The sequence below is a fragment of the Hesperophylax consimilis genome, chromosome 5 (assembly GCF_061612785.1).
Source record: "Hesperophylax consimilis isolate HC1 chromosome 5, BYU_Hcon_1.0, whole genome shotgun sequence".
Lineage (NCBI taxonomy): Eukaryota > Metazoa > Arthropoda > Insecta > Trichoptera > Limnephilidae > Hesperophylax > Hesperophylax consimilis.
The window spans coordinates 25756081-25782659 of NC_142840.1; the positions used below are offsets into that span (position 1 = coordinate 25756081).

General features: G+C 33.1%; 2 protein-coding genes across 8 annotated transcripts in view; both read left to right on the forward strand.

The window, feature by feature from the left end:
- The window catches only part of Prosap (SH3 and multiple ankyrin repeat domains prosap), a 254059-nt gene that overhangs the window by 185487 nt on the left and 41993 nt on the right, over positions 1–26579 (forward strand). The window lies entirely within an intron of this gene.
- On the forward strand, positions 6235–7453 carry LOC149423696 (uncharacterized). Its single transcript, XM_089632077.1, has 4 exons — positions 6235–6323; positions 6413–6481; positions 6759–6884; positions 6970–7453. Exons 1-4 carry the CDS (start codon positions 6245–6247, stop codon positions 7230–7232), a joined length of 537 nt encoding a protein of 178 aa, XP_089488203.1. The 5' UTR covers positions 6235–6244; the 3' UTR covers positions 7233–7453.

The following is a 26579-nucleotide window of genomic DNA, read 5'->3' on the forward strand; positions in this document are numbered from 1 at the left end:
CGAAAATAAGCACCCTTGCAAATATTATTAGTAAGGTTCGAGTAGGGGTCATAAAGACTGACAGCAAGCAAGAGAGGGCTTTATTGCTCTCCGAACTTCAAATGGACAATGAGGTAGTTAGTATAACTTGTCGGTGAATGCGTTCAAACACAACACTCAAATAAAATTTTACAAGGTAACATTACTTTAAAAAATCCTAGTAGATAAATTATTTTATTTCAGAGATCGTACTTTATTTGTGCACATGTGAGGGAATAATATAATGTTTTATGCTATGTAATTTTCAAAACAGAAATTCCGGGAAAGTATATCTTATGACTAAATAAATTGGTGTAGGAAATGTCGCATTCTGGAAGCTGAAAGGTCCATTAAAAATAAATAGGTAGACATCTAAAACATTTAAAAAATATATATGTACATATCACTCATAATGATTAGGATGATGACTTATGAATACATGTGACACTTTTATTATAACAAAAATATTAATATTATAATAGGCAAGTACATATCAAAAACAACTCAAATAACTCATAACTCGTGACGGCAAAGAGTCGTTTCAGACTTAGCTATAAGTATAGTGGGATGACCTATTTTAGTAGCCATTTTAGTGATCTTCTCATTGGGAATATATGGCGAGTGATATACTGAAATAGGCCATCTACTATATTTATAACTAAGTCTGAACCGCTTACACATTTACAAACATGAACGCGCGCCGAACCACGAATTATGGGAAAGGAACGCAGCAACCACAAGCATCGTTTTTTTCCATAATTCGTGGCTCGCTCACAGTAATTCCCACGAGTTTGAACGCACCCTGATGAACACAAATCGTTTACTAAAAATAAATTAACATCCCTGAATAAGCATACAAATTACTGCCTTTTTAAACAAACATCTTGTAAGTTGATTAAAAATAGGTAGGTATCAAAAACCTTTAAAACATATAAGTAAAAAAAAACTTATCACTCATATTGAATGAGAAATGATCTATAAAAAACATGTAACACTTTTAAAAAAATATATGTTGCAAGTAATGTCAAAAACAAATAAAAAAATCTTATTACTCGAATCATGACGAAAACAAATCGCGTATTAAAAATAAAGCATGTAATTAAATTAGGTTCATCCCTAAATATGTGTGCTTACTAATTACTTAGTAGGTATCTAAAATAATTAAAATGAAATACTTATCACTCACCCTTAATTCACAGTGAATAAGATGGAATACAAAAACATGTACTTATTACGTTTAAAAGCCAAATAAAAAAATTATAGTATATACCTATTTACGTAGGTATCTGAAACAATTAATATTTTTAAAAACGTACGTGCCACACGACTTTTAATGAACACTTCATTTTTTGGAATATGCGTTTTGTATGAACACTTTTATCTTTAACCATTCTTTATTAGACAATAGGTCTGGATACTGCTCCTTCAAGGTTTCACACACCTGTTTTTTTGGTGGAATACGTTCTTGGATGTGTGTTCTAAAAAATTGCAAAACAATTTTCTTTTGTTCAGGAGTCCACGGCACTAAATTACGTTTTTTTATATGTTTTCTCGCGACTTGATTAGTATTTAAGAAAATTTTATGTGGTTGTGATGCATTTGATGTGGTCGGTTCTGGTTCGCCGTCAGCTTCGTATTCAATAACTTCTTCAATATCTACATTTTCGCCGACGACCTCATCATCTAAATTAAGATTGATCTCATCAAGACTTTTACCCTTGTAGGCATCTGCCTTGCCATCTTCCATCAGGATGAGCAATTTTGAGATCTTAGCTGTCTGAAAAATGTCATCGGGTAATCGGTAAGACTTCCTGTGGATTCCACTAGTATGGCCCATAAAGTTAGCGAGCTGTTCAATGTCATTATCGCTCATATTGAAAATTTGCGTTAAAGTTGCCAGATGTTTTCTCAGCCTGATTGAGGAAATTGCCTTTGGGTTCTTAGCCCCACAGAGTTTGGCATGTTTCTCTATTACTTTGTAACCACAAATCGTAGTATTACAATTCGGTTTGGCAAATAGAAACAGATTGTTTTCCTCAACATATTTATATCTTAGCTCGTTCAAAATAATAATGTCATTTTGAACATCAGACGAAAATAAAACAGGAACTCCTCTTCCTCTTTTTCAAAGTGTTTATTACTGCCGACACAATGAAGCGGAGCAAAAGAATTGAAAAAATTATGGAACTCGTTCAAAAAAGACGTAAGTACTTGCTTATAAATATATTGCACGGCATTTTTATTGTTTGTTGATTTATTGGGAAATTTTATAAAGAAGATCTCCCAAATATTTTTTCTTCTAATGATAGCACTCCAAACTCTTTAAAAATTAGCCTTGTCCAGCTTCTTTCGTAGGATTTAGGTTCTAGTTTTTTTTTAAACATTAAAACAAATAATTAGATGTAGGTACCTACCTGTACTTACATAATAGATTGAAAGCACCTTTCAATTCAGTGATTGGAAGATTCGTTGTAATATATCATTTAATTTACACACGTATAATTCCAAACATCTCTAACAAAATAATTAACAAAAAAAATTCTACTTTATTTACATTATAGAATCAAAACAGTACCTACATTGAAGTAGTGAAAAAACAACTTACAAATTCATGAAAACTAAATATTATTTGACAATCAAGGCGTAAGCGTAATGAGTAAGATTAATTATAGATACGCTCAGATGGTTAGGACATGTAGAGCGAATGAACGAAGTAAGGAGTGTATGGAGAATATATGTCGGAAATATAAAAGCAAAAGTCGCACTAATACTGTAAAAAATGCTAATTTAAGAAAAAAAATGGACGAAAAATGCCAAACTATGCAGATTGCAATTTTTCTGCTCTCTAATGATAACCAATTATCACATGAACGGTACCTATATAAAATCATAATGTAGGCTTACAAATTTTACATTATTTATATATTAAATAATATTACTTTGGGTCACCAACCGGTTTCAGAAACACCGTTCCTTCTTCAGGGCAAAGTAAACATGCATCTTATATTTTGACATTTTGAAAAAAAATAATAATAGGTGAACGGATAGTATTTACACGGGTGGTATCTAGGATATTGGAATTTTTTATTTTGGAATTTTTAATTTATATTTTTACTTTACCCTGAAGAAGGAACGATGTTTCTAAAATCGATTGGCAATAATGATTAAAAAGTGGTTAACAAAGTAATATTATTTAATATAATGATTTACCACCAAGTTACAACTACATTCAAAAATATTTATGTTATTTACTCTCGATGGGGCCATTAAATTTTCTGTTTTAATTTTAGAACCAGAAACTGCAAATAATTACGAAGATGGAAACTTCACAACTGAAGAACACTCTTTAGTAAATGAGGTAAATATACTTACAAACCACACTTACTACCAAATAATAAATGTTAATATTTTTTTATGGTTTGATGTAAACCAAGATACGAAAATATGTTATTTTCTGTAAATGTGTAAATACTTATCGCTGTTTTCTATTTTAGCCATACCAAGATTCTTCGGAGTCATACCAGCCCTCTGACGAAGAAACCAGATACTCTGAGGTATGTGCCTTCATTAATAATACTTATTTTCAATCTTTTTTTATGGTCAAATACAATTTAACTATTTGACTGAATTGTCTAAAATGTAAATTCTTATTTACAGGAGTTCACTTCTGGCGGTGATGATGGGGATACGACTATTGACAACAGCGTTAATGATTTAATACCAAAATCTACACACATTTCAAAGGTTCCAGACAGCGGGATGTGTGAGACAAGAGCTAGCTCGCCAATTAATTATAATAATATTGAAAACATTTCTTCGGACACTGCTCCATGTACATCGTTCCCACAAAACGTCGACGTACTGACCAAATCAAAGAAGAAAAATGATAAAGAAATAACGAAAAAAAGAATTCGACTGCCAGACTTCTGTTTTTATTGTGAAAAGAATGTAAATAATTTTTCAAGGCATGTTTTCAGAAACCACGAGATAGAATGTGAAGTTCAAAAAATCCTATCAACACAAAAACATAGCAAGGAAAGAAAAGTTCTACTTACCGGATTGCGTAAAAAGGGAAATTTTGTACAAAATTCCCAAGAATGCACGAAACCCATGAAAAAAAACAGCATTCCTCATCTATTCATTATTTGCCGTGCCCCAAATGCTTGGGATTCTATTCGAGGAAACAACTGTGGAAACATCGAAAATTATGCGACAATAGTGACGATAAGTTTACCCAGGCCGAGGCTCAAAATCTTTTAATAAGAAATTTAAAAATTGATCCCAAACTAAAAGAATTGGTTTTTCCTCGTATGAGAGCAGATCGGATATCTCTCATTTCTAAAAAAGACAGCTTGATTTGCGCTTTTGGCTCGCAGTATTTAAAAATTCACCGTGAAAAACACTTCATTAACGTGGTTTCTCGGAAAATGAGAGAACTCGGAAAACTACTTCTCGAAATTAAAAAAATCGAACCGAGCATAACAGATTTGTCCCATGCATTAAAACCCCAGTGTTATGATGTGATAGTGAATGCCACAAAAAACTGTTCAAAATACGATGAAAAGGAAGAAAAATACTTGAGCCCGACTTTTGCAATGAATATTAGCACGTCTATAAAGCAATGTTGCAATTTAGCAATTATGCAAACATTAAAATTGCAAAGAGGAATTGAGACTGCTAACATTGAAGCTGATCTGAAAACTTTGATTCAAATCATTGAAGCTAATTGGAAGTTTGACGTCTCTTCTCAGGCAGCAGATGATCTGAATTTGAGGAAGTGGAATAAAATAACCATAGTTCCTCTTGCGAGTGACCTTAAGTTACTGAAAGACCATCTTTGCAAAACCGCCAAAAAAGCAACTGTTAAATTGTTTGAAATCGAATATGATGTTATGGCGTATATAGATTTGTTGGAAACAATATATTGTCGAGTTCTGCTGTTCAAGCTCTGACGATGAACATATAATTAATTATATGACACGACGTATAAAGCGTCATAATATACGGAGGAATTTTTATCTAATGGAAGACCTGGATTTCGTATGCCGATTTCGAGTTAATAAAGAAACTGCTCGACTTTTGACTACATTAATTGCAGATATGATATGTTCTCCCAGTGACATGTAAGTAATGGTTGATAAAGTGTAATTACAAATATTTATTAAATGACATGACGTAATAATGAAGCTTATAAAATTTGTTTCTTTCTGCTAGGAATAATGCCGTCAAACCACCTGAGCAGTTGTTATTGGCTTTAAGGTTTTATGCAACTGGATCAATGCAAAGAGTACTGGGAGATGTTGCGAATACACACAAAAGTACTGTGTGTAAAATCATTTTTAAAGTGTCAAAGGCCATAGCATCGCTAAGCAAACATTAATGCCTAGAAGTGACGCTGAAATGATTGAAAATAATGTGAAATTTCACAAATTGGCCAAATTTCCAAACGTCATAGGAGCTATTGATTGTACGCATATACCAATAACATCTCCCGGTAAGAAAGATTTATCTATTTTATTTATCTGTATTTTGAAAAAAATATCAAATAATTATTAACTTTTATCTCTTAAGGTAATATTGGTTTTCATATTGTTATGCAATTGTAATATACAACAAAGATTTTATAATTTTAGGTGGACAAATAGCAGAGTTATATAGAAACCGTAAAGGTTATTTTTCATACAATGTCCAAACAATTTGTAATTCTGATCTAATAATTATGGATATTGTATGTAGATGGCCAGGAGCTAGCCACGATAGCACTATCTTTAATGCTAGTAACATACAGGCCAGGTTGGAGAATGGAGATTTTTCCAGTAATAAACACTACATGTTTGCAGCGAACGTGGAACTATTTTTTCGGCGAGGGAGGTTGAGATGCTAAAGAACCTCATTGATAAATATGGCAAAATAATTTTGTGTAAAAAAACTGACGCAATGGGCTCACAAGCAAAGGAGAAAGCATGGATAGATATCACAAGTGAGTTCAATGCGTCAACGACCATCTTAAGAACGGTGAAACAGATAAAGTACAAGTGGGAATACATGAAGCGCGTCGCAAGAAAGGTAAAAAATCAGTACTCATTTGATATTGTCTTGGATTTATTCTTGACGATTTCACTCTTTCTTGTTTATAATTAAAAAATGTATGTTTTGTTTATTTTAGGAAGCTGGAAAGCAGAAGCAATCCATCATAAAAACTGGTGGTGGACCTCCTCCTCCACCAATGTCCGACACTTCAGAATGGGTGTCTAGTGTAATGAAGGAATCCATTGTGGGGATTACTTCAACGTATGATGGAGATTGTAAGTTCTCATAAACATGTCATATTCTGCTAAGGTCTAAAAAAAACATGTCGGCTTTGTTCTCATATAAATATTGTTCATCTTTTCAGCCACACCAAACAATTATGTTCCATTGGATGGGGATAAAGTGTCCATTATCCAACAGCTCATGGGTTCCGGTAAGATGTTCTCTAATTTGATACATATTAACATATAAATATTAGGGTATTATGAATATGTTGTATAAATGCTGTGTGCAAGGTCCGTGTATATGTCAGTTAGCAGACAGCAAGCAGATAAACAAGTGATTTACAAACTGCAACTACAACTGCAATAATTAGCAACTGTCCCGTCAATCAATTACTTGATCCCAATTACTGTCATTTCTTTAACCAGGAAATTGTTCTTCCGCCAAATCCCATAATATATAAGTACATAGTTATTATTTGATTTCAGAATTAAATCCTGGGCCATCCCAGGATATATCCTATATCTTGGCACCAAGTCAGGAACTATCCGAAGGAGTGGTAGATGTTGACGTTACATCCAAAATTGAAAGCCACATTGAAACTCCTGCCAGAAGTAAGTGGAATCATTGTAATCAATACAAATTTGAATTAATTCATGAATCCAACAAATAAAATAGTAATGTTTATTCTTGTTCCAGATATTCGCAAAAGGTTTCCCAAAGAAACACCTTTGAAACAGTCGAGGCTGTCTGTTTGCACAGATGTGATGAAATTGAAGTCGGAAAAAATACAAACAGAAATAAATGTGATGAAAGAAACATTTGAATTGGAAAAAACGAAAAGAAAATTCGAAGAGGAAAGAGAAAAACTAAAATTTGCTGCTGAAATGGAAAATATTGAATTGGAAAAAAAGAAAAAAAAAATAGAATTACTGTTACTAGAAAAACAATTAAATATTTAATCTAGAGGAAATTATGTATGCATTTCAGCAGCATGTTTTAGTTCTTCTCTTTCATTCTTCCACTTCAACACATTTATTTCCGTGTGTATTTTTTCTGCAGAAGAGGATCGCTGAACCATCGCTTGAATCGCATCGTCCTGGAATGTCAAGCAATCAGAGCATATTTTTTTATTTCTGTAATCGCTCCAGTGGTTAGCCTCCTCAAGGGTCTTCCTCCACTCATCTCGATTTTGGCCATAATAAATAATTATGCGTAATAAATTAAACAATATTTTGTTTGAACCACTTCTATACTTGTTTATTATTTAATATGTATTAGTTATAACTATATATTTTCATTTTCATCAAAAACCCCTGAAAAGGGCATTAATAAATTATGAACATACAACTTCTTAAATAAAAAATAATATTTTTAAAAGAGTTCATCATTTCAATTCCTCATTTTCTTATTCCTTGAAATGTGCCTACTGCACACTGCAGTCACTGCACATGAGTTACATTGTGTCTCTGGCCACCAACCTGAAACAAAATGATATATACATATACACAGTACACACCATCTCCCTATTGGGGTAGGCAGAGAGGACAGCTCTACTTGCATGAGCCCGTAATGCCATGAATACCGTAAGAAAGTGGTTATCCATGTACATAAATATGAAGGATACAAGGAATAAATACTTACTGGTCAAAATAAGAATGAATGAGTGCTTCTCTAGCTATTCTTCCAGAGGTGGTGGGAGCACCACTGCCACCGCCTTCATTGTTATTTATACGGAATCGATCGAGATCCACATTTATTTCCGGATCTACCTCCGGAATGTTCTTCTTTAAACAAACATTATGCAAAACTGCGGTGGCAAGTATGACACTTTCGATTCTATTCTGTTTTAATCTAAGTTTGGTGGCAATGCAGGGAAATCGTCTCTTCCAGACACCGTAAGAACGCTCTACTGGGTTTCTGGTGCGAATATGGCTTCTATTGTACAGTTCTTCTCCTGGTGTCGTGGGATTTCTAAGAGGAGTAAAAAGGTAGCGCTGTACGCCATAACCACCATCTCCCAAAATAACGTTATTGCCAAAATCTCCATTCTCCAACCTGGCCTGTATGTTACTAGCATTAAAGATAGTGCTATCGTGGCTAGCTCCTGGCCATCTACATACAATATCCATAATTATTAGATCAGAATTACAAATTGTTTGGACATTGTATGAAAAATAACCTTTACGGTTTCTATATAACTCTGCTATTTGTCCACCTAAAATTATAAAATCTTTGTTGTATATTACAATTGCATAACAATATGAAAACCAATATTACCTTAAGAGATAAAAGTTAATAATTATTTGATATTTTTTTCAAAATACAGATAAATAAAATAGATAAATCTTTCTTACCGGGAGATGTTATTGGTATATGCGTACAATCAATAGCTCCTATGACGTTTGGAAATTTGGCCAATTTGTGAAATTTCACATTATTTTCAATCATTTCAGCGTCACTTCTAGGCATTAATGTTTGCTTAGCGATGCTATGGCCTTTGACACTTTAAAAATGATTTTACACACAGTACTTTTGTGTGTATTCGCAACATCTCCCAGTACTCTTTGCATTGATCCAGTTGCATAAAACCTTAAAGCCAATAACAACTGCTCAGGTGGTTTGACGGCATTATTCCTAGCAGAAAGAAACAAATTTTATAAGCTTCATTATTACGTCATGTCATTTAATAAATATTTGTAATTACACTTTATCAACCATTACTTACATGTCACTGGGAGAACATATCATATCTGCAATTAATGTAGTCAAAAGTCGAGCAGTTTCTTTATTAACTCGAAATCGGCATACGAAATCCAGGTCTTCCATTAGATAAAAATTCCTCCGTATATTATGACGCTTTATACGTCGTGTCATATAATTAATTATATGTTCATCGTCAGAGCTTGACGAACTGTCACTTGTCGAGAACATAATGATAATATACTAGCAAATACCGTAAAATAGAAACAAGAAAATCTCTAAAATAGCTACAACAAAAAATAACCTCTCAACTCTGAAACTGTCACTTTGACAATGGCAGCCATTTTTTTTACTTTGCATTTAGCATTTACAGCACGGTTGCCTAGCTGTAAGATTGTAGGTAAAAGTAAACGGTAAATGTCAAATGAAAAAACTCATTTCTATGACTTTTACTGTTTACTTTTACAATTAGCATTGCATTTAGCATTCTCGGTAAATGAAAAAACCCACCCTTAGAGTAATAAAAACCCTTAGAATAATAATAATGAGCGGCCGCGACTCTAACGGTATTGGTTTTGGAAATACGTCCATTTCTGCACAGAGTCGAGGGTTTTTTTCAGGTATTTTGGGGCTCCAGACCGGACGTGGCTGCCAAATTTAACTTTGGGGCTTAGATTTTTATGGGGTCACCAGTTGTGTACCATTAAAATATTTGCAGGCCCTGTACAGTTAGCCCAGATTCTGAGAGGCTCCCGTTGAAAGAGACTAGATTTTCCTTTCGAACCCTTTTAGACGTAATCAGACATGATAGGGGCTTTGAAACATTAAATCCGATGAGGTTATTCTTACCCCATCAGTAAACACACTCGCCGTTGGAGTTTGTGTTCCCTTCGGGGGCTTGTCAAACAAAAATCTACCATGAACTGTTTTGTCATCCACGTAGTAATGAATTGGTGAACATGGCAAAAGATCAATGATTTGCAACTAAACAAAGTAGTAAAGGGATGTTATGCTGTAAAAATATAATTGTATATTACAAAGAAATTAAAACCAAACAGCTATGATTAAAGGAGGGGGGGGGGGGTAAATTAACGGTACTCATGGTGAGGCACTCTTCACTCGATGATTTTCTAAGTAAATCGGTTTTTACCGAAAATATTAATAAAACACCAAAACATCATGCAAATAAGAATACTCTAGGGGTAAATAAAATCATATAAATAAGTCGCCTTCGTGTGGCGTAACTGAATTTTTATGAGTACTTGAACCCCGAAACAGCTGTCACACTAATAAATACAAAAATATTTGCAAAACTCAGTTAGGTATCTGTTCTTTCCGGAATGCGAAAATTCCTTTTCCAAATAGTTTTTGTCATAAGAATTATATTTATTGGTCATTTCTTTTTTAAAAGTAGCATAAAAACATATATTATTTCACAAATAATTTCATAGCCTTATATTGTAAAGTACAGTAATATTTTTGGCCTGGTATATTTTTAAACACGGTGTCTTACAACTATATTATGAAATTCTAAATAAATGTTGCATTGTAAATTTTATGTTTAGGACTTATTTTTAAGTGTTAGGTAATAAGCTTAACTACCTACTGAAACCCTTATCTATTGTCTATCTCAAGTAGGGAAAGAAATAAATCTCCAACATTATATGGCAGCTTAAAATGAGAAGTGTCCCACCCGCTACATCACCGTCCGAACCATAATAAAATTAAATTTGCTTTTTCCGAAAAAAATATTTACATTGCTCACGTCATGTTCAATATCTTCTATATTATTATTTCTGTTTTTACTCTGTACCCACTTATATTGTACCTACTTTTAATTTTCAACTTATTATTTTTTTATTTGTTTGTTATTTAAATTTATTTAGGAAACTTATAGTCGTACAGTGAAATATAACAATAAACATGAATATGTTATACCTAGACCAATTAAATTCCATGAAATGTTAAAGAAGTACATAATATTATAAATAGATACAGTTTTTGCATGGTTATAGGTACTAATTGAAAATAATATAATAAACTACGAAAGTGATAGTATAATTTTCCCAAAAGTAAAAGTATTTTTAGATATTAATTATTAATTTAGTGAGTTGCAATTTATTTGATTTTAAGTTGAAAATCTCGTAAGGTATTATAATTTTCACAGATACGTCCTATTATAGAGTTTTGCGCGTATTTGGATTTACAGTGAGGTATTCTAAATAAATCGTTCGATCTGGTGTTTTGTTTGGGGCAACGAAATGCAATCTTTTCTAACAGATATGATGAATCAACAAGACAGTTCACGATTTTGTAAAAGAATAAAGCATCATAGATTTTTCTGCGTTTATATAAAGCGATAGGGTCAAACCGATGATCACTAAAGCGATACGATAGGTGTTTTATAAATTTGTTTTGGATATTTTCGATTCCAAATGACTGCGGCGAACTCAAGTTGTGACCTTACATATGACATATATAACACAATTCACTATCCAAACTACTAGAAAAAACTATGAAAAAAAGATTGCTCGCATACCTTGATAAACACAAACTGATCTCAAACAGCCAATTCGGGTTTCGAGCGAAAATGGGAACAGAAGACGCCTTATCGGAACTAACTACTTACATAGTCAAAAACTTACGGTGGCGGGTCAAAGGTGGTAGGGGCTTTCTTAGACCTAGCAAAAGCTTTCGACACCATCTCACATAAATTACTACAACAAAAACTCAAAAATATCGGCATAACCGGTCCACCACTAAAATGGTTCATCAACTACATTGAAAATAGACAACAAATAGTAAAAATCAATAAACACGAAAGTGACAAGGTAGGTAACAGGTATGGAGTACCGCAAAGCAGCGTCTTGGGTCCCATACTTTTTCTCATCTACATAAATAGTCTAACTGAGATAAACCTTGGAAAAATAGAGTACAAAGTAATCAGTTACGCAGATGACACTGTAATTTTATTCAAAGCACAATCATGGGAAAATGTCTACAAAAACACAGAAGCAGGGATGACTGAAATAAATAAATGGCTAATGAATAATCTTCTTACACTCAACATTTCTAAAACAAAATACTTGACTTTTAGTAAAACAAAAGCTGGTCAGCCAGATAGTCGCCCACAATTCCATCTTCACCCCTGCACCATTACTTCTACAAATAACACACGCTGTACTTGTGACAAAATAGATTATGCGGATAATATCAAATATCTCGGCTTAACTGTTGACCATAATCTAAAATGGGATCTCCAAATTAACCCAATAACAAAAAAAATCCGGAAACTATCATACATCTTCAAAACAAAAACAATACAAACAAAACGAAATATTTTATGTCATTAAATCAGCTAAAAAATATATACTTTGCACTTTGTCAAAGTATTCTAATGTATGGTATTTCAGTATGGGGAGTAGCAGCAGACACTCATCTCAAATCCCTTAAAATTAATCATAAATCAATAATTCGAATTATGTTTAGAAAGCCTTATAAACATCCGACAGAACAGCTAATGATTGAAAATAACTTATTTGACATAAATAAACTGTTCATAAAGAAGATCATCTACAAAAACTGCATAAAAAAATTACCGAATCACATAACTCACTAGCAAAACACGAGAGCAATTACACACAAACAATTACAAGTACCGTATATCAAATCAAATTTCGCTAAAAGACATGAATCTTACCTGGCTCCTCACATATTCAACATGTTCCTAACCCAAACTAAAACTTACGTCTTACCAAATAATTTGAATTGGGTGTTCAAAAGATTTGTAAACTGGTTGATGGTAAAACAAAGAACAGATATTAGAAATATTCTAAACATCTAATGCATTTTACAAACCATACTGCACACAAATTCTAACAAAATTACAAAATTTTACAATTAATTATAATTCGAAATACTCATTTCATATTTTTATACATAATTTTTCAACACATATAGTACTACACTTATTTTTCTATTTTTATATTACTCATTTTTTTACTCCAATTTTTATTTTACTATTTTTTACTAAACATTTGGTATATATATAAATTGTTAATTACCAGCCTCAGAACAGACTATGTCTAGTGAGGAGGGTAATGAAAAAAAAAACATCTGTACAGAACCAACCTTAAATAAACGCCCGGGCTGCCGGCACTGAAACTGATAATTAGGGTGTGTGCTACGGGGAAAGGCTTTGCTATGCTTATAATAAAGACCATTTGTTTATAAGCTTTTTCTAAAATATTTTCAATATGATCCTTAAATAACTAATTTTAGAATGTAGTATTAATCCAAGAGATCTGATTGTTTCTACCCGTTGTAGGGGTACAAGGTTCAATTTGTAAGTATAATTAATTGGATGTTTTTTACGTGAAAAGGTAATAACATTACATTTGTTTATGTTTAGAAATAGTTGATTGTTTTCGCAATATTGTTCAATTTTGTTAATGTCTTCTTGTAACTGGTTGCAGTCATCTACGGAGTCAATGCATTTATATAATTTCATGTCATCTACGTAAAATAAGAAACAAGAATGACTAATATTACGTTCCATGTCATTTATATGTAAATTAAACAAGTGTTATGTTCTAAATTACATGCACTTAATATTGTGATCCTGAAAAAGTATCCTTGTAAACGTGTATTCATGTAAAATCCTTCAAGGCGTCAATTAATAAGTAAATAAATAAATATAAGGTAAGTTTTTAGATTCTCACGGCCAAAAGCATTTTTGTTGTTTGTTTTTGGGGTGTTATGCCGTGTTGCGCTAACTCCTTAATCTAATCAGAAGGAGTTAGCGCAACACGGCATAACACCCCAAAAACAAACAACAAAAATAAATATAAAACTATTTTGTAAAGGGTAGTTATTTAAGTACAGTGGAACCTCTCATAACGAGACTAATTCGTTCCAGAATTTTACTCGTTACCTATGTCAAACACTCGTTGCGAAATAATTTTTCCCATATAAAACAATGTAAAATACAACAATGCGTTCCATGCCGAAAAAATAATAATTTTTTATATTTTTAACATTTATTCAAATAAAATTACATACTAATAAATTGTTAATGAGCCTTACCCTTAGGAGTACAACCTGGAATGCGATTTTGATTTACAAAAACAATAAAAAGATCGAAAAAACTAGTTTATTACTTGTGACTTTATAACAAATAATTGCAGTACAACCCTAGTATGCTATTTCTATTTATGAATTAATAATAAGAATTTTGTTTTCCGCCGACTTGTCAATGTAACGGTTTTGTTTATTTTTGTTTGTATGATCATTGTGTATTTTACTTTAAATCTGAGATACTTGCAAGTATAGCCAGGAGCATTCAGAAAGGTGATTGCATTGTGAAGACAGTTGTTAGGTACAGGCGTACCTATTGTTTATTATTATTGGAGACGCCATGTGAGACTTTGTAGAGAAATTGCAATTAGATTTTTTTTAAATTAGATTTTAATAAAATGAATAAAAAGAAGATGATACCATAAAATTAAAATGCTGTAATTTAAGTCAGAATGTCATTACTAATAATAAAATATAAAAATAATGGACTGGAGTTCCTTATGGTTGTTTGTTTAATGTTCACCAGTTAATTGTTTTCTTATTTGTATATTTTTCTGCAATGTTATGAAGGGAAAGGAAGGTCTGGGAAGAAAAGGGTATGAGGAGTGTGTAGTAAACTAGGAATTACAGTGGACAGTAGTGATGGTTGGTATGAACCCAACCCACCCATTGCGGTGCAAGGCGATGAGCCGGGAGAATCCGGCAGGAGAGGTCACCCCAAATGTCCCCGAACGCTGTTGCTGGGTCCGCTTCGGTCACGAACCGGCACAACAGTTGCCCAACTATTTGAGTCGACTGAGGGTGTGCTGCAGGCAGCACACCCTCAGGTCAACGGTCAACGGTCATCGCACCCACCACCAAGACCTGGGCAAACATTACCCCATGAAAACGGACACACCTGCTAAGTCACGAAACGTAGCCAACCACTTGGTGTGGCCTGTATCAGGGATGTTGGTCATGAAATGGTTTCCAGGGAAGTGCTACCCATACCCACATTCTAAATTTCTATTTGTGCTTTTTAACTTCTATTTAGAACGAGTTGCTTTCATTGTATCGACAGTAATCAATACTGTATGTAGACAAGACACTAAAATGATTGGTCGCCAAATAAACTCTAAAACGTACACACGTCAATACTCGGTATTAAATTGAAAATAGATACATTTGAAATAGTAAGACATTCGAGACCACTGGCAAAACATGTGCTGCAACGTCGCAAATAACCAGCCACCGCGAGTTTAAACGAACCGGCAACATTGTACCCTTCACCGTCACCACTTCAGGCTAAACGTGAAATGCAGAATACGTCGTTTCCGGTCGCCACTAACGGCTAGGAATAAAACGCAGAATACGTCAAACACGGTCGCCATTTTAGTCTAGTTATGAAATGTCGTCACTTCAGGCTAGATATGAAATGCAGAATACGTCGTTTCCGGTCGCCACTAAAGGCTTGTTGTGAAATTAATAATTCGTCATACCCAGTCGCCACTAAAGGCCAGGAATGAAATGCGGAATACGTGGCTGTGTATATCACCTAGCGCCAAGCTGCCTCGCGACAGACTCCGGAACTTAAATATTCGAAAACTTGCACTCCCAGCCCAATTTGGCGACCAGGACTAATTTCGCTGAGATGCTTGTAACGACATCTATTATTGAACTGTGTAAAAATTTTGAGAAAACAAAGTGGCGACCGTATATCGGTCGCCAAATGTCGGTGGTCGCCACTTTAAATGCATATTTGCCCATGCTGGTCGCCAAATAGGCGGTGTGATATATATATATATATATATATATATATATATATATATATATTTAAAAAATATTTTTCTTGCGCATGTAGATTATTTTTAATTAAAAGTGGTGTATACAAAGTAATTACTTTTTATGTAGTTAATTCATTATTTTAAGCTTTTGAACCAAAAAAGCTTTACGAGCCTTTTTATTACGCTATCACTGAAGCTCCTTGGACAACCGTGATTTACTTCGCCTCAGCTTTAACTGGAACTCAATTGCACCCACGCAGTAAATTAATGTATGCACATGCGAGTACCGCATTAATTCAAGGATTATTTTCTACAATCGCCGCCGCTTTTGCATTGTCATTTTAGTCATTGTGAAACATGTCGTGTTTCGTAATATCTCGGCAATAATCCGGCGACCCGCTGTTATGGAGAATATATAAGTTACCCAAAATAAGAAACGTGTTCTTTACAATGGACACTAGTGGGAAATTACAGGTGCCAGACGCGTACGAAGAGACTGGCGTACAGGACATGCATTTCGCACTGCAATTCACCAAGTGCATTATTATTAGTCCAACTGTTAATGTTTCAAAAGGAGACAAAAACCCTTACTGCTAACGTGAATGTTAATGACGAAGTCACAATACTTGGCTTGTTGTGTGTCAACATCTAATAAATCTTACACAAACAATTCTATAGAATGTTAATGATAAAGCAGGAGGTTTCGTTGTACGTCCCACTAAAAATACTCAAAGGTAAGTCTCTGGCATGAAATTTTCAACGTTTCTTCTGTCAACCGTTTCTAAATAAACGCAATTAATTTTAACTCGTTATGACATTTCCTTCCCAAGTTATTAAGATTTAAATTATCCTTTAAACTGTAAAAAATAGTCAAATTTCATATTTTTTTTACATATTACTAATAGTTTTAATACACGATCTAACTGGGGTTCCTAAAACTCACAGCATGATATTTTTTTATTTACCAAACGCATCAGAAAATTCTAAATATTATAATAGACAACAAACCTCTGATAAAGCATTTGATGTCCAATAATACTTCATGTTTTGATGATATTTAAAATATTTTGTGTAGGTATGTGTCTGAATGTAAAATTTAATATTACGTCAAATCTATTATTGAATACTAGGTCTATACTATCGACATGCCGATCGAGATAAACAACATTCTTGAAACAATATCTTTACTTTTCAATGAAAATTTTCAGTGAAATAGTAAGATAATACGTTTGAACAATTTCTTAAAAAGAAGTAAATAACTTTGAATTACAGTCATTTACAATATGGTTTCTATTTGACGCCAAGTAAATTGGTTGACCTGAAAGCAGACTGCCGACTGCCGACTCGGAGCGTTTATAATAAATATTTAGGTTTTTAATTATTTGTCGAAATCAGATTTATTTGTTGCACGAATCTACATACAGTATTCAATTCTATTATAATTGTAATTTGACATTCTTATTTTCATGTTTTTTTATTAAGGTTCGAGATAAAAGTATCACATATTAAATGTTACGTTTTGAGGATATTTATGTGACAGTTCGCTCATAGCCTGTTCACCGTCTATGGAGTACTTTATGTTGCGAAATTCTCTTGCACATCCACATTATTTTTCAATTATTAACAAACTCAATAGCTTTTCGTAGATGAAAAATTGAAGCAAAGTGTAATTAATATCGTTTTGCTAGAATTTTTTGTAATTTCCTTCGTGGAACATCAAACATGCATCTCTTTAATCACCGGCCGTGGCAATGGAGGCATTCTTAATTTATTTAGCAAGATATTTCATCCTATTTTACTAAGAAGTATTATTTTCTACTTAGCATAACTATTCAATAATTTTTTTTCAAATACTCCAGCTTTCTTGATGTTAATATTAAATAAAAAAAAAAACCCCTAAAAATAATGTGTTTACGACTGTATTAAAATGTCTTGACTGAAAAACAAATTGATTGAGGATTGAACCTTTTTACCCAGGAACTGGAGTTTACAACTTTACCAACCTCGCAAAATGCCTATCGGGTAGGAGACATTGATTTCATATCTTATAGACAGTAATGGCATTCGATTTCAAAGAAATTCGTATATGTCTGCGTGTATACGTGATTGCCACTAAAAGTTGATAGAATGCATTGTCATCGACAAAGAGTATTTCTGCCGAGTTTCCGGTTAGTTTCCGCTTTCAAGATTTGGCTTCATTCATAACCGAAAACAAAATTGAAATTCAAATGGATGTGTTTAAAATAAAACTGTTGACCTTAGTATTTTTTTTTAAATGCTAATATGTTTTAAAAATAAACCTATATGAATAGTGCTCATAAAGAAGGTGTGTATAGTTATTACCTTGTGTGCACAAGTACATGCTGTATGTATATTGTTTTGTGTTCCTGCCCATAAAGTATATCGTGTTTACTATATGCTTATTATTTAAAACCCACCGTAAAACAATTTTCATTTGAACTGGTGTGCCTATTTAGTTGTCTTATAATTATGACTGCTAGTTTGTGAAGGCAAATATTGTATAACTTAAGACTCCGCATTCGCGAATTTGTACCGGTTTAAAACATAATTTTCTTTTACATTTTGAAGTTTTGAAGCTCTTAACAAAAAAAATTATACTAATCTCTGTTCATTGGCCGGACTGAAAAGTAATTTATGAAATTCCCTCGATAAACAAAAAAATCGTAAAGTACGCTCCGAAAATTATAAAAAAACTATTTTTTTCTGTTATTTAACATGTTATACATTACACATTAAACTTTCTCCTTGTTAACACGTAGCATTAGAACCCACGATTGAAATAACCGCAAACGAGCACTTTGTGTGTGAACGTATTTTTACATAATCATTATATATTTTACCTAAAGTTACTCGGAATTTTTCTAGATACGTATTTATAAATCTTTTTCTTCGTTGAAAGGTTGGAATAATTTAACATTTTTTATACGATTGAAAAAGCGCATCGTGTGGACGAAAAGTTTTCTGTAAATAACTCTAGATAATCATGGCGTATTTATGAATTCATCTTTACTTAGGTAAGGTTATGATACTATTTTCATATTTTCAGGTCTTCTTTTCTCGTTGAAATGTTGCGGTAATTTTCACGTACATATTTTAGGTTTGAATTGTCGCATTGCATGAATGATAGGTTTCCCTTAAGTTAATCTAGATAATATGGCGTATTTATAAATTGAACTTTACTTAGGTACGGTTATGATACTATTTTCGTATTTTCAGGTCTTCTTTTCTCGTGGAAATGTCGCAGTAATTTAAACATACATATTTTAGGTTTGAATTGTCGCATTGCATGAATGATACGTTTTCTATAAGTTTATCTAGGTAAGTTTATATTCTATTTACGTCTTTGCAAATGTCAAATTTAGATAAGTTCCTATGTATGCTTAGATTGTTAAGACTAAGTTTGAACGAGTATTTTTTTTTTGCGTAAATAATTAACCTTAGATAACAATGGCGTATTTTTACATAAAGTTTAGAATTTTCTAGTTACTAGGTACGTATTTATCGTTGTTACTAATCCTTTTTTCTGTAAATAATGGAGATAAAATAAAATGTTCAAGGCCACCGTCATTAGCGTGAAGAAACTGAAATCTAATAAAAAATAACTTAATTTTCAAAGCTGGTTTCCTTTTTTCTTGTTGGACATTTTTCTACCGCGAATTTTCTCGATTTCAGAATTATTGTTGTAAAATCGGTTTAAAATCTTTTGTATTTTTATTTTATTTCATCAAATATTCATCGCTTATACCGATGGACGTATTTACGGAGAGACCCTGATATTAAAAGGTTGAATATAATATATGAATATATTCAACCTTACCAAGGGGGGAGGTAAGCAATCATCTGATCATTCTAGGGGTTTTAAAATTTTGCCGATAGGTGGGTAGAACAGCCAAGACTTATTGCAAACTTGCAAGCGAAATACTTTACGTGCCAATTATAGGATAATAACTAGATGGGATGTGAAAATTATTGGTGTATTCAAATATAAGGAGTTGCTTGGCAATTTTATTATTCGGTTTATTCAAAGAAATAAACATTTTTATGTTCATCGTAAAAAATACGGTGGCATAATGGCTGCGTTCCGCTGCAATCAGTTTATGTAAATCCCTCCCATCCACTGTGCACTATCCTGAAGCCCGGGCTAATGATGGAAAACTATCAAGAAGTTATGTCGCTGATTACCTGTGAGCTTTTTCTTTCGCTCCATAAACAAACTAACCAGTAGTTCTGTGAACAGTAGACCTCGCATCCAAAAAAACTAAGTTTCTAATTTTCTCTTACCTAATAAATCGAAACCAAAATATCCTCTTAAATCATAAGATTTGTAAGTAAGTAAGTTCTTGAAACATTTTATTTTTATTTCAAAAAAGGAATTATACAATTTTTCCAAAGAAACATCACAATATAAATACAGTTCTTTTTTCAAACTTTCTTCAGGCAGGTGGGTACCACAATATTGGAAAAAAATGTAATAAGAAAAATCACATAAAAACGACGATTTCACATTTGAAAAAATAATCTTTACTGACCCATTAAAACTACCACCACCTTGAACCAGAAACAGAACGTACAATCTAATTTACTGACAGACGAAATGCAAAACGTTCGAGTTGAATCATGACTTCGCTACGCTCGATCAATAAAAATATAGTTTATTTACATTTTAAGAACAGTATTATTAGATTACCACAACCAGAAATCATTTGTATTAAAAAAATCAAAACAATATAACATTGTCATTAAATGAACTATCAGTGCCATTTTTTTATTATTAAAACCAATTTATCACCAAATTGCTGGGTTCGCTCGACGCTCACATTTGAATTATTTCTGAAGAACGTATTACTAAAATCTAAAATGTTTCTAGAGGAATCCAGATGTAAGATATTTATATTTAAGATTAATATAAACAGGACCCTACCATTAAAATATTTATGTTTAGCGGTTTGAAAATTTTATAAAACGTTTTTCAACTAAAAAATTAGCGGTAAGCACCAGATTTCATTTTTCTAAACGATGAATTAGTAACTTCCCGAAGGCTCCCTCTAGAAACATTTGTGATTTTATTAATACGTTCATCAGAAATAATTAAAATAAACAACACGGAAAGATCCATTTTATAGGCCTTCTAGGGAAAATTCGACCGTAGGTCCGTCTATATTAGAGATTTGATGTGTCAAATTCAACTGCAGGTCTGTACAATACACTAGGGCCGCGCGTCGCATAATTTTGTGCACGGCTGCTTCACTTACGTCGTTAAGATTCTGGCTTTATTTTCGGGTATTATATCTCGTCTTTGGCGAAGCTTAATGCCAAATCACTATTTTGATTAATCTTTATAACGAATTGGTGTAGGTACATTATGAATATCAAAAAATATGCTTTAGATAAATTGAAGGTTTTTCTTGAGCAGAATACAAATAAATAAACAAATTACTCAATAAAAAATATAAATGTATAATAAACTACTAAAATTTTTTTTTTAAATATAAATGTATGAACGCGTAAAAGAAACAACTTTTAAAAAATACAGTATTATAGCCAAGATTATCTGTGACAGTTTCACTTGATTAACTTTTTTGCTTTCTTATAAAATTATTACAAAATAAATAAACACCAGTTTTTTAGCTTGAAATCGAACGTTTCTGGACTCCTTTTGTCAAGCGATTTTAATGCCTATTACCTACGATATAAGGTGTACCAAGAATATATACATTTTTGGCTTTTAGCTTCCTCTTAAGCTCATTCTTGCATTTGCCGATTGCTGGTATGCATCCTCCACCCTTAGAAGTTCAAAATCCAAGCACGGTCCGCAGAGAATTGGCGACCGTTTTTACTGTCTTTCTATCTCACGAGTAAATATCGTATATGACTGTCTGAGCTTTTACTTTTACTGTCCTCGAGGGAGATTTAAATTACGCCGACAATACTTCATTATTTATTAGGAAGTCCCTCGAATAAATCGAACGAACAACAAATAATAATAAAAATAAACGATAAAATTTGTGTTGAATCAGCGTCGACTGTCGTTAGCGTTTTAGGATGCTATTATTTCTAAGGAAAGTGTTTTGTAAATACAAGTTACAATACAATATAGACGTCAATAATAAGTATATAATACAGGGTTTTCCAATAAGATGTGTTATTTTGATATTCAATCGTAAAAGATCAATGGTTTCGTTACTTGTGTGGCACGTAGCGCCGTCTTGTTGAAAGTAAACGTTGTCCAGATTAATACCATCCAATTCCGGCCATAAAAAATCATTAATCATCTCTCGATAGCGCAATCCATTCACCGTAACTATTACTCCAGCCTCATTTTCGAAAAAGTAAGATCCAATGACTGCACCGGACCATAAACCGCACCAAACAGTCACACGTTGAAGATAAAGAGGCTTTTCAACAATAACTCTTGGGTTTTCCGAGCCCCAGATGCGACAATTTTGCTTGTTGACGAAGCCATTGAGGAGGAAATGGGCCTCATCACTCAAAATGATTTGCATTTGATTCACTCAAGTGAATTTTAATAATTTCAATGCGTTGTTGAAGCGTTTATCGTTCCATTTTTATAAATGGCGTAGTTTCTTCTTGTCAAATGTCAAAAAATGACAGCTTCAAAAGTAACATCTACCGAAATAGCGGGCTATTCAATATAACACCTCTGATTGGAAAATCCTGTATTTAGGCCCAGTCATTTCGCAGAAATTCAAATGTAACGTTGCCATCAAATAGCCATTAGCGCTATTTTTTTTATTTTTTTACAGTTGAAATGTTCCTGTTAAATGCGGATTGTAAAGTCTCTTTCTAAATTAAATGGGATTTGGAAATTATAGGAAAATAACTAGATGGGATGTGGAAATTATAGGATGATAACTAGATGGGATGTGGAAACTTTAGGATAATAACTAGATGGGATGTTGAAATTATAGGATAAGTATATAATATTTTGGCCAAGTGGTTTTTTTACAGTTGAAATGTTCCTGTTAAATGAGGATTGTAAAGTCTCTTTCAGCCTTGAACAAATTGTGGTCAGCAAAAGATGACAACTATCATCTTGTTATACTTGTCGGCTTATAAAATTTGATAGTAAGCTGAAACACACCTAGAATATGCGTTTAATGGGGGATCTTTAAAATATTAATAAAAACTTAATTAGCTCCACATATTTGGGGATGCTGTGTGGAGGGTTTTTTTAAAGAAAAGTAAGGAGGGGAATATCTGAGAAGGAAAAATGTATGAGGGGTGGGTAAGAATCTGGGGGTCAGTGTGTCCAGGAGTGACGGACGTATAAATCCATCCCTCCAACTGCGGTGCAAGGCGATGGGTCGAGAGAGTCCTGCTGAAGAGGTCAAAAGGCTTCCCTCTACCAGTCTCTCTATATCCGGCCCGCCAGACAGTAGGCGTCCGCCATCAAGACTTTGACAATCCTCACCCCGTGAACCTGGGCACCCCCCATAAGTTACCAAACGTAGCCAACCACTTGTGGTGACCTATGGCGCTAAATGGCCATTAGATAACTTTGTCACACGTGCATTTCTGGTAACGGTCGAAATGGAAGAGAGTGACTTCACGGAGAAATATGAGTAATGCTGATTAATTTAAACTCTCAAATTATTAGTCATCCTGTTAAAAACGGGACCGTAAGCCGCTTCCTGATAAAGTTTTGGAAAATTCGTAATAATCTCGGAATACGTGTTCATCCACCTGCGTTGTCCTTAATAATATATCAGGATGAAACACAAAAATGTTAGGACTTGTATTAACACGTCTTCGGACATCATGACAAAACATTGGTATTTTACTTCAAGTGTTTTAGGATACCTATCAATTCATTCGTGAACGGCCTACAATCCCATTTTTAACAGGAATAAGAATAATTTCAAGAGATTTTTAATAAACTCTGACCTACGTTCATTACACTATTTATTTACTTGTATAATTTCTATAATGAAAAAACATCAGCGAAAGCATTCGGAGCTTTTCTCACATATCCAAGAAATAAATAAATAAATCATCGAAGACGAAAATTTGAATTAGAAAAATCAGAAAAAGATTCTAAGGGCTGCTTGCTAGGGCTTTCCTCTACCACTGAGCTAATTCACCGGGATATATATTTAAATTTGAGGTTTTAACTCATTAAGTTATTTTAAATATTCTACCTAGATTTGTAGAATAGTCAATAGATGTCGCACATTAAAATAAAATAAAATTAATTAATCCAAGACACATTCTAGATTATATTTAGTTCGGGAAGAATTTCGCAATCATACATAAAAAAGCAGCCAATAAAAATATGATAGTAGTTCTTAGTCGAAATTCTTACAGCTAAATATGACCTGATTTTTCTATTTCAAATTTTCGTTTGAAGGAATGATTAAACAATAATTTTAATTCCATCGTCGTTTTCATGTTTTCGTTCATGCTAAAAAGTTAGTGTGACGACGGTTCTACCAGCGGTACGCCTTTATACTAGTCCTCGGCACATCGGTCATAATATTCACATAATTATATTATTGAAAGCCATCAACGACTTCGTCATCATTCAGGAAGCAGGATGTCCTGCCCAGTACAATCAGTACCCAGAACTCTGAACCCAGAACCGACCAAATATTATGGTCCCGTTGTGACTTCTCTTTCGATCACACGTGTCCTTAATGAGAGGGGGGGAGATTTTAAAACAGATCTCTTGGTGGTAAACGTTTACCTATCCAGCTTCATTATAGGATCCTAATTTGTATTCTATATTCGAAACAATTCACAATCAATGGTAGTGAGATTTTCTCACAGAATACTAATCGCGAATTCGGTTGATGCACTCATATATTTATTTCAATTAAAACACTGCAATAACTTTGTACAGGTACATTTTTACTTGTTTTTTAAAACATAACTAGTATTTGGGTGAACGACGAAAAAACAATATTTCCACTGAAATCGTAAGATTTGTAAGTAGGTTCTTAAATATTTACCTACTTAATTATAGGCGTGTATTATTTTACGTCACCTTTTTTTAAATTTCAAATAGCGAATAAACATATTTTTTCAGTATTTTTTTTTATTTTTCCACTGTCCTGAAAAAGGTTGAGTGCAACCGAAACCGGTATATGACTCGCGATATGACTCAAATAAAGTGGTTTAAAACAAAGTAAAAAATGTATATTTTACAAATAAATAAATCGTTCAATGAAACGTCACTACGTCAATGACCATTCTTTTTTTCAAACGTTCTTCGTGTGGTAGGTACCGTAATATTAAAATCCTCAGTTAAAGTTAGCCATGTAGTCAAAGTAAGGCTTGTTTGAATAATAAAGTGCATGCAGCAGATTTTTAAACACGTAAACCGGTCAACTATCTAGTCAAAGTTAGCCACCTAGTCAAAGTTAGCCAGCTATCTAGTCAATGAAAGGCTTGCTTGAATAATGAAATCTCAGTTTAAGTTAGCCATCTAGTTAAAGTGAGGCTTGTTTGAATAATAGACTGGATTTTGCAGATTTTCGAAAACTTAAACCAATCAGTCAATTATCTGGTCAATGTTAGCCACACAAACAAACTTAGTCATCTATTTAGTCAAAGTAAGTATATTGCTTGAAGAATAAAGTGGATGCAGCAGATTTTCTGAACCGGAAACGGAACGTACAAACAAATTTACTGGTCGAGTTATAACAAGCACTAATTTATAAGCAGAAACTGCTGCTTGTAAAATAGTAGAGGATTGAATTGATTGGGTGGGAACCCGACTCTTTGAACCCTATGGCCACTAACTTCAAATGGTGATGAGTTTTTTTTACGTAATAACAACGATTTGCTTATTCAGAAACGACAGTTAGAACCCAATTATAGTAAGGTAACAAAATATAAGGATAATAATAAGGAGACTAGTCGATATTTAAAATATTCGATAAGGGAGTTTTTGAGTTATTCTTCTTTTACATTTATCATTTTGGATGAAATATTATGTCGAAATATATCACAACGCTCACTTTATTGGGATTGCCTTTGCCTCACTGGCCCCGGATTTTCGGGAGCAGTTGGGACTCTTGTGTGATTTTCACACAAAGGTAAAAATAAAAATTCCGCTAGTACGATTTGTGCATTACTGTCCATTAAAACCATTATTTTCTGAAAGCTTAAAGTACTTACCTATATACATGATACGTAACGTTGTTTGTAGAAAATAACTCATCGATCACTTTTTCCATTATTTTGTTCGTCGGTAAATATTTTTTGCACTGATTGAATTCTGTTCACAATTTCAGCTTTATATTTTGTTTGTCCCGGGAATAGCGCGCCGAAAATCTGCACTTTTTAATTATTCATCCATTTTAACAAAGCTCGCAAAGAATTTGATGGGAAAAAATGGCAGAGCTTTTTATCAATGGTTTTTTATGGTTCCATGATAATTCAACACATCTTTAAAAAGTGATATAGAGTAATTAAAAACAATGAAAAAACTAACCTACAAATTTAACCCAGACTTTTTCATCACTTTTCACGACTTGACTTTTTTGTGTTGAATTGTCATTTTGGTGAGTTTTCCGGTCACCATTTTAAATAGATACGATATTAATTGGTCTTCGAGGTTATACAAATCTCTTATCATAGCATAAATATGATTTAAACTCATTAAAAGTGATGAAAACACTAACCTATAAATTTAACCCAGTTTTTTTCATCCATTTTCATGACTTTATATCATTTTTAAAGGTGTGGTGAATTGTCCGGTCACCATTTTTTATATATACGATA

Excerpts from the sequence above, each read along its gene's own strand:
- LOC149423696 (XM_089632077.1), top strand. The coding sequence starts at position 6,245 with ATGTCCGACACTTCAGAATGGGTGTCTAGTGTAATGAAGGAATCCATT. Across the intron at positions 6,324-6,412 it reads TTCAACGTATGATGGAGATT|CCACACCAAACAATTATGTT; the intron begins GTAAGTTCTCAT and ends TCATCTTTTCAG. Across the intron at positions 6,885-6,969 it reads CATTGAAACTCCTGCCAGAA|ATATTCGCAAAAGGTTTCCC; the intron begins GTAAGTGGAATC and ends TTCTTGTTCCAG.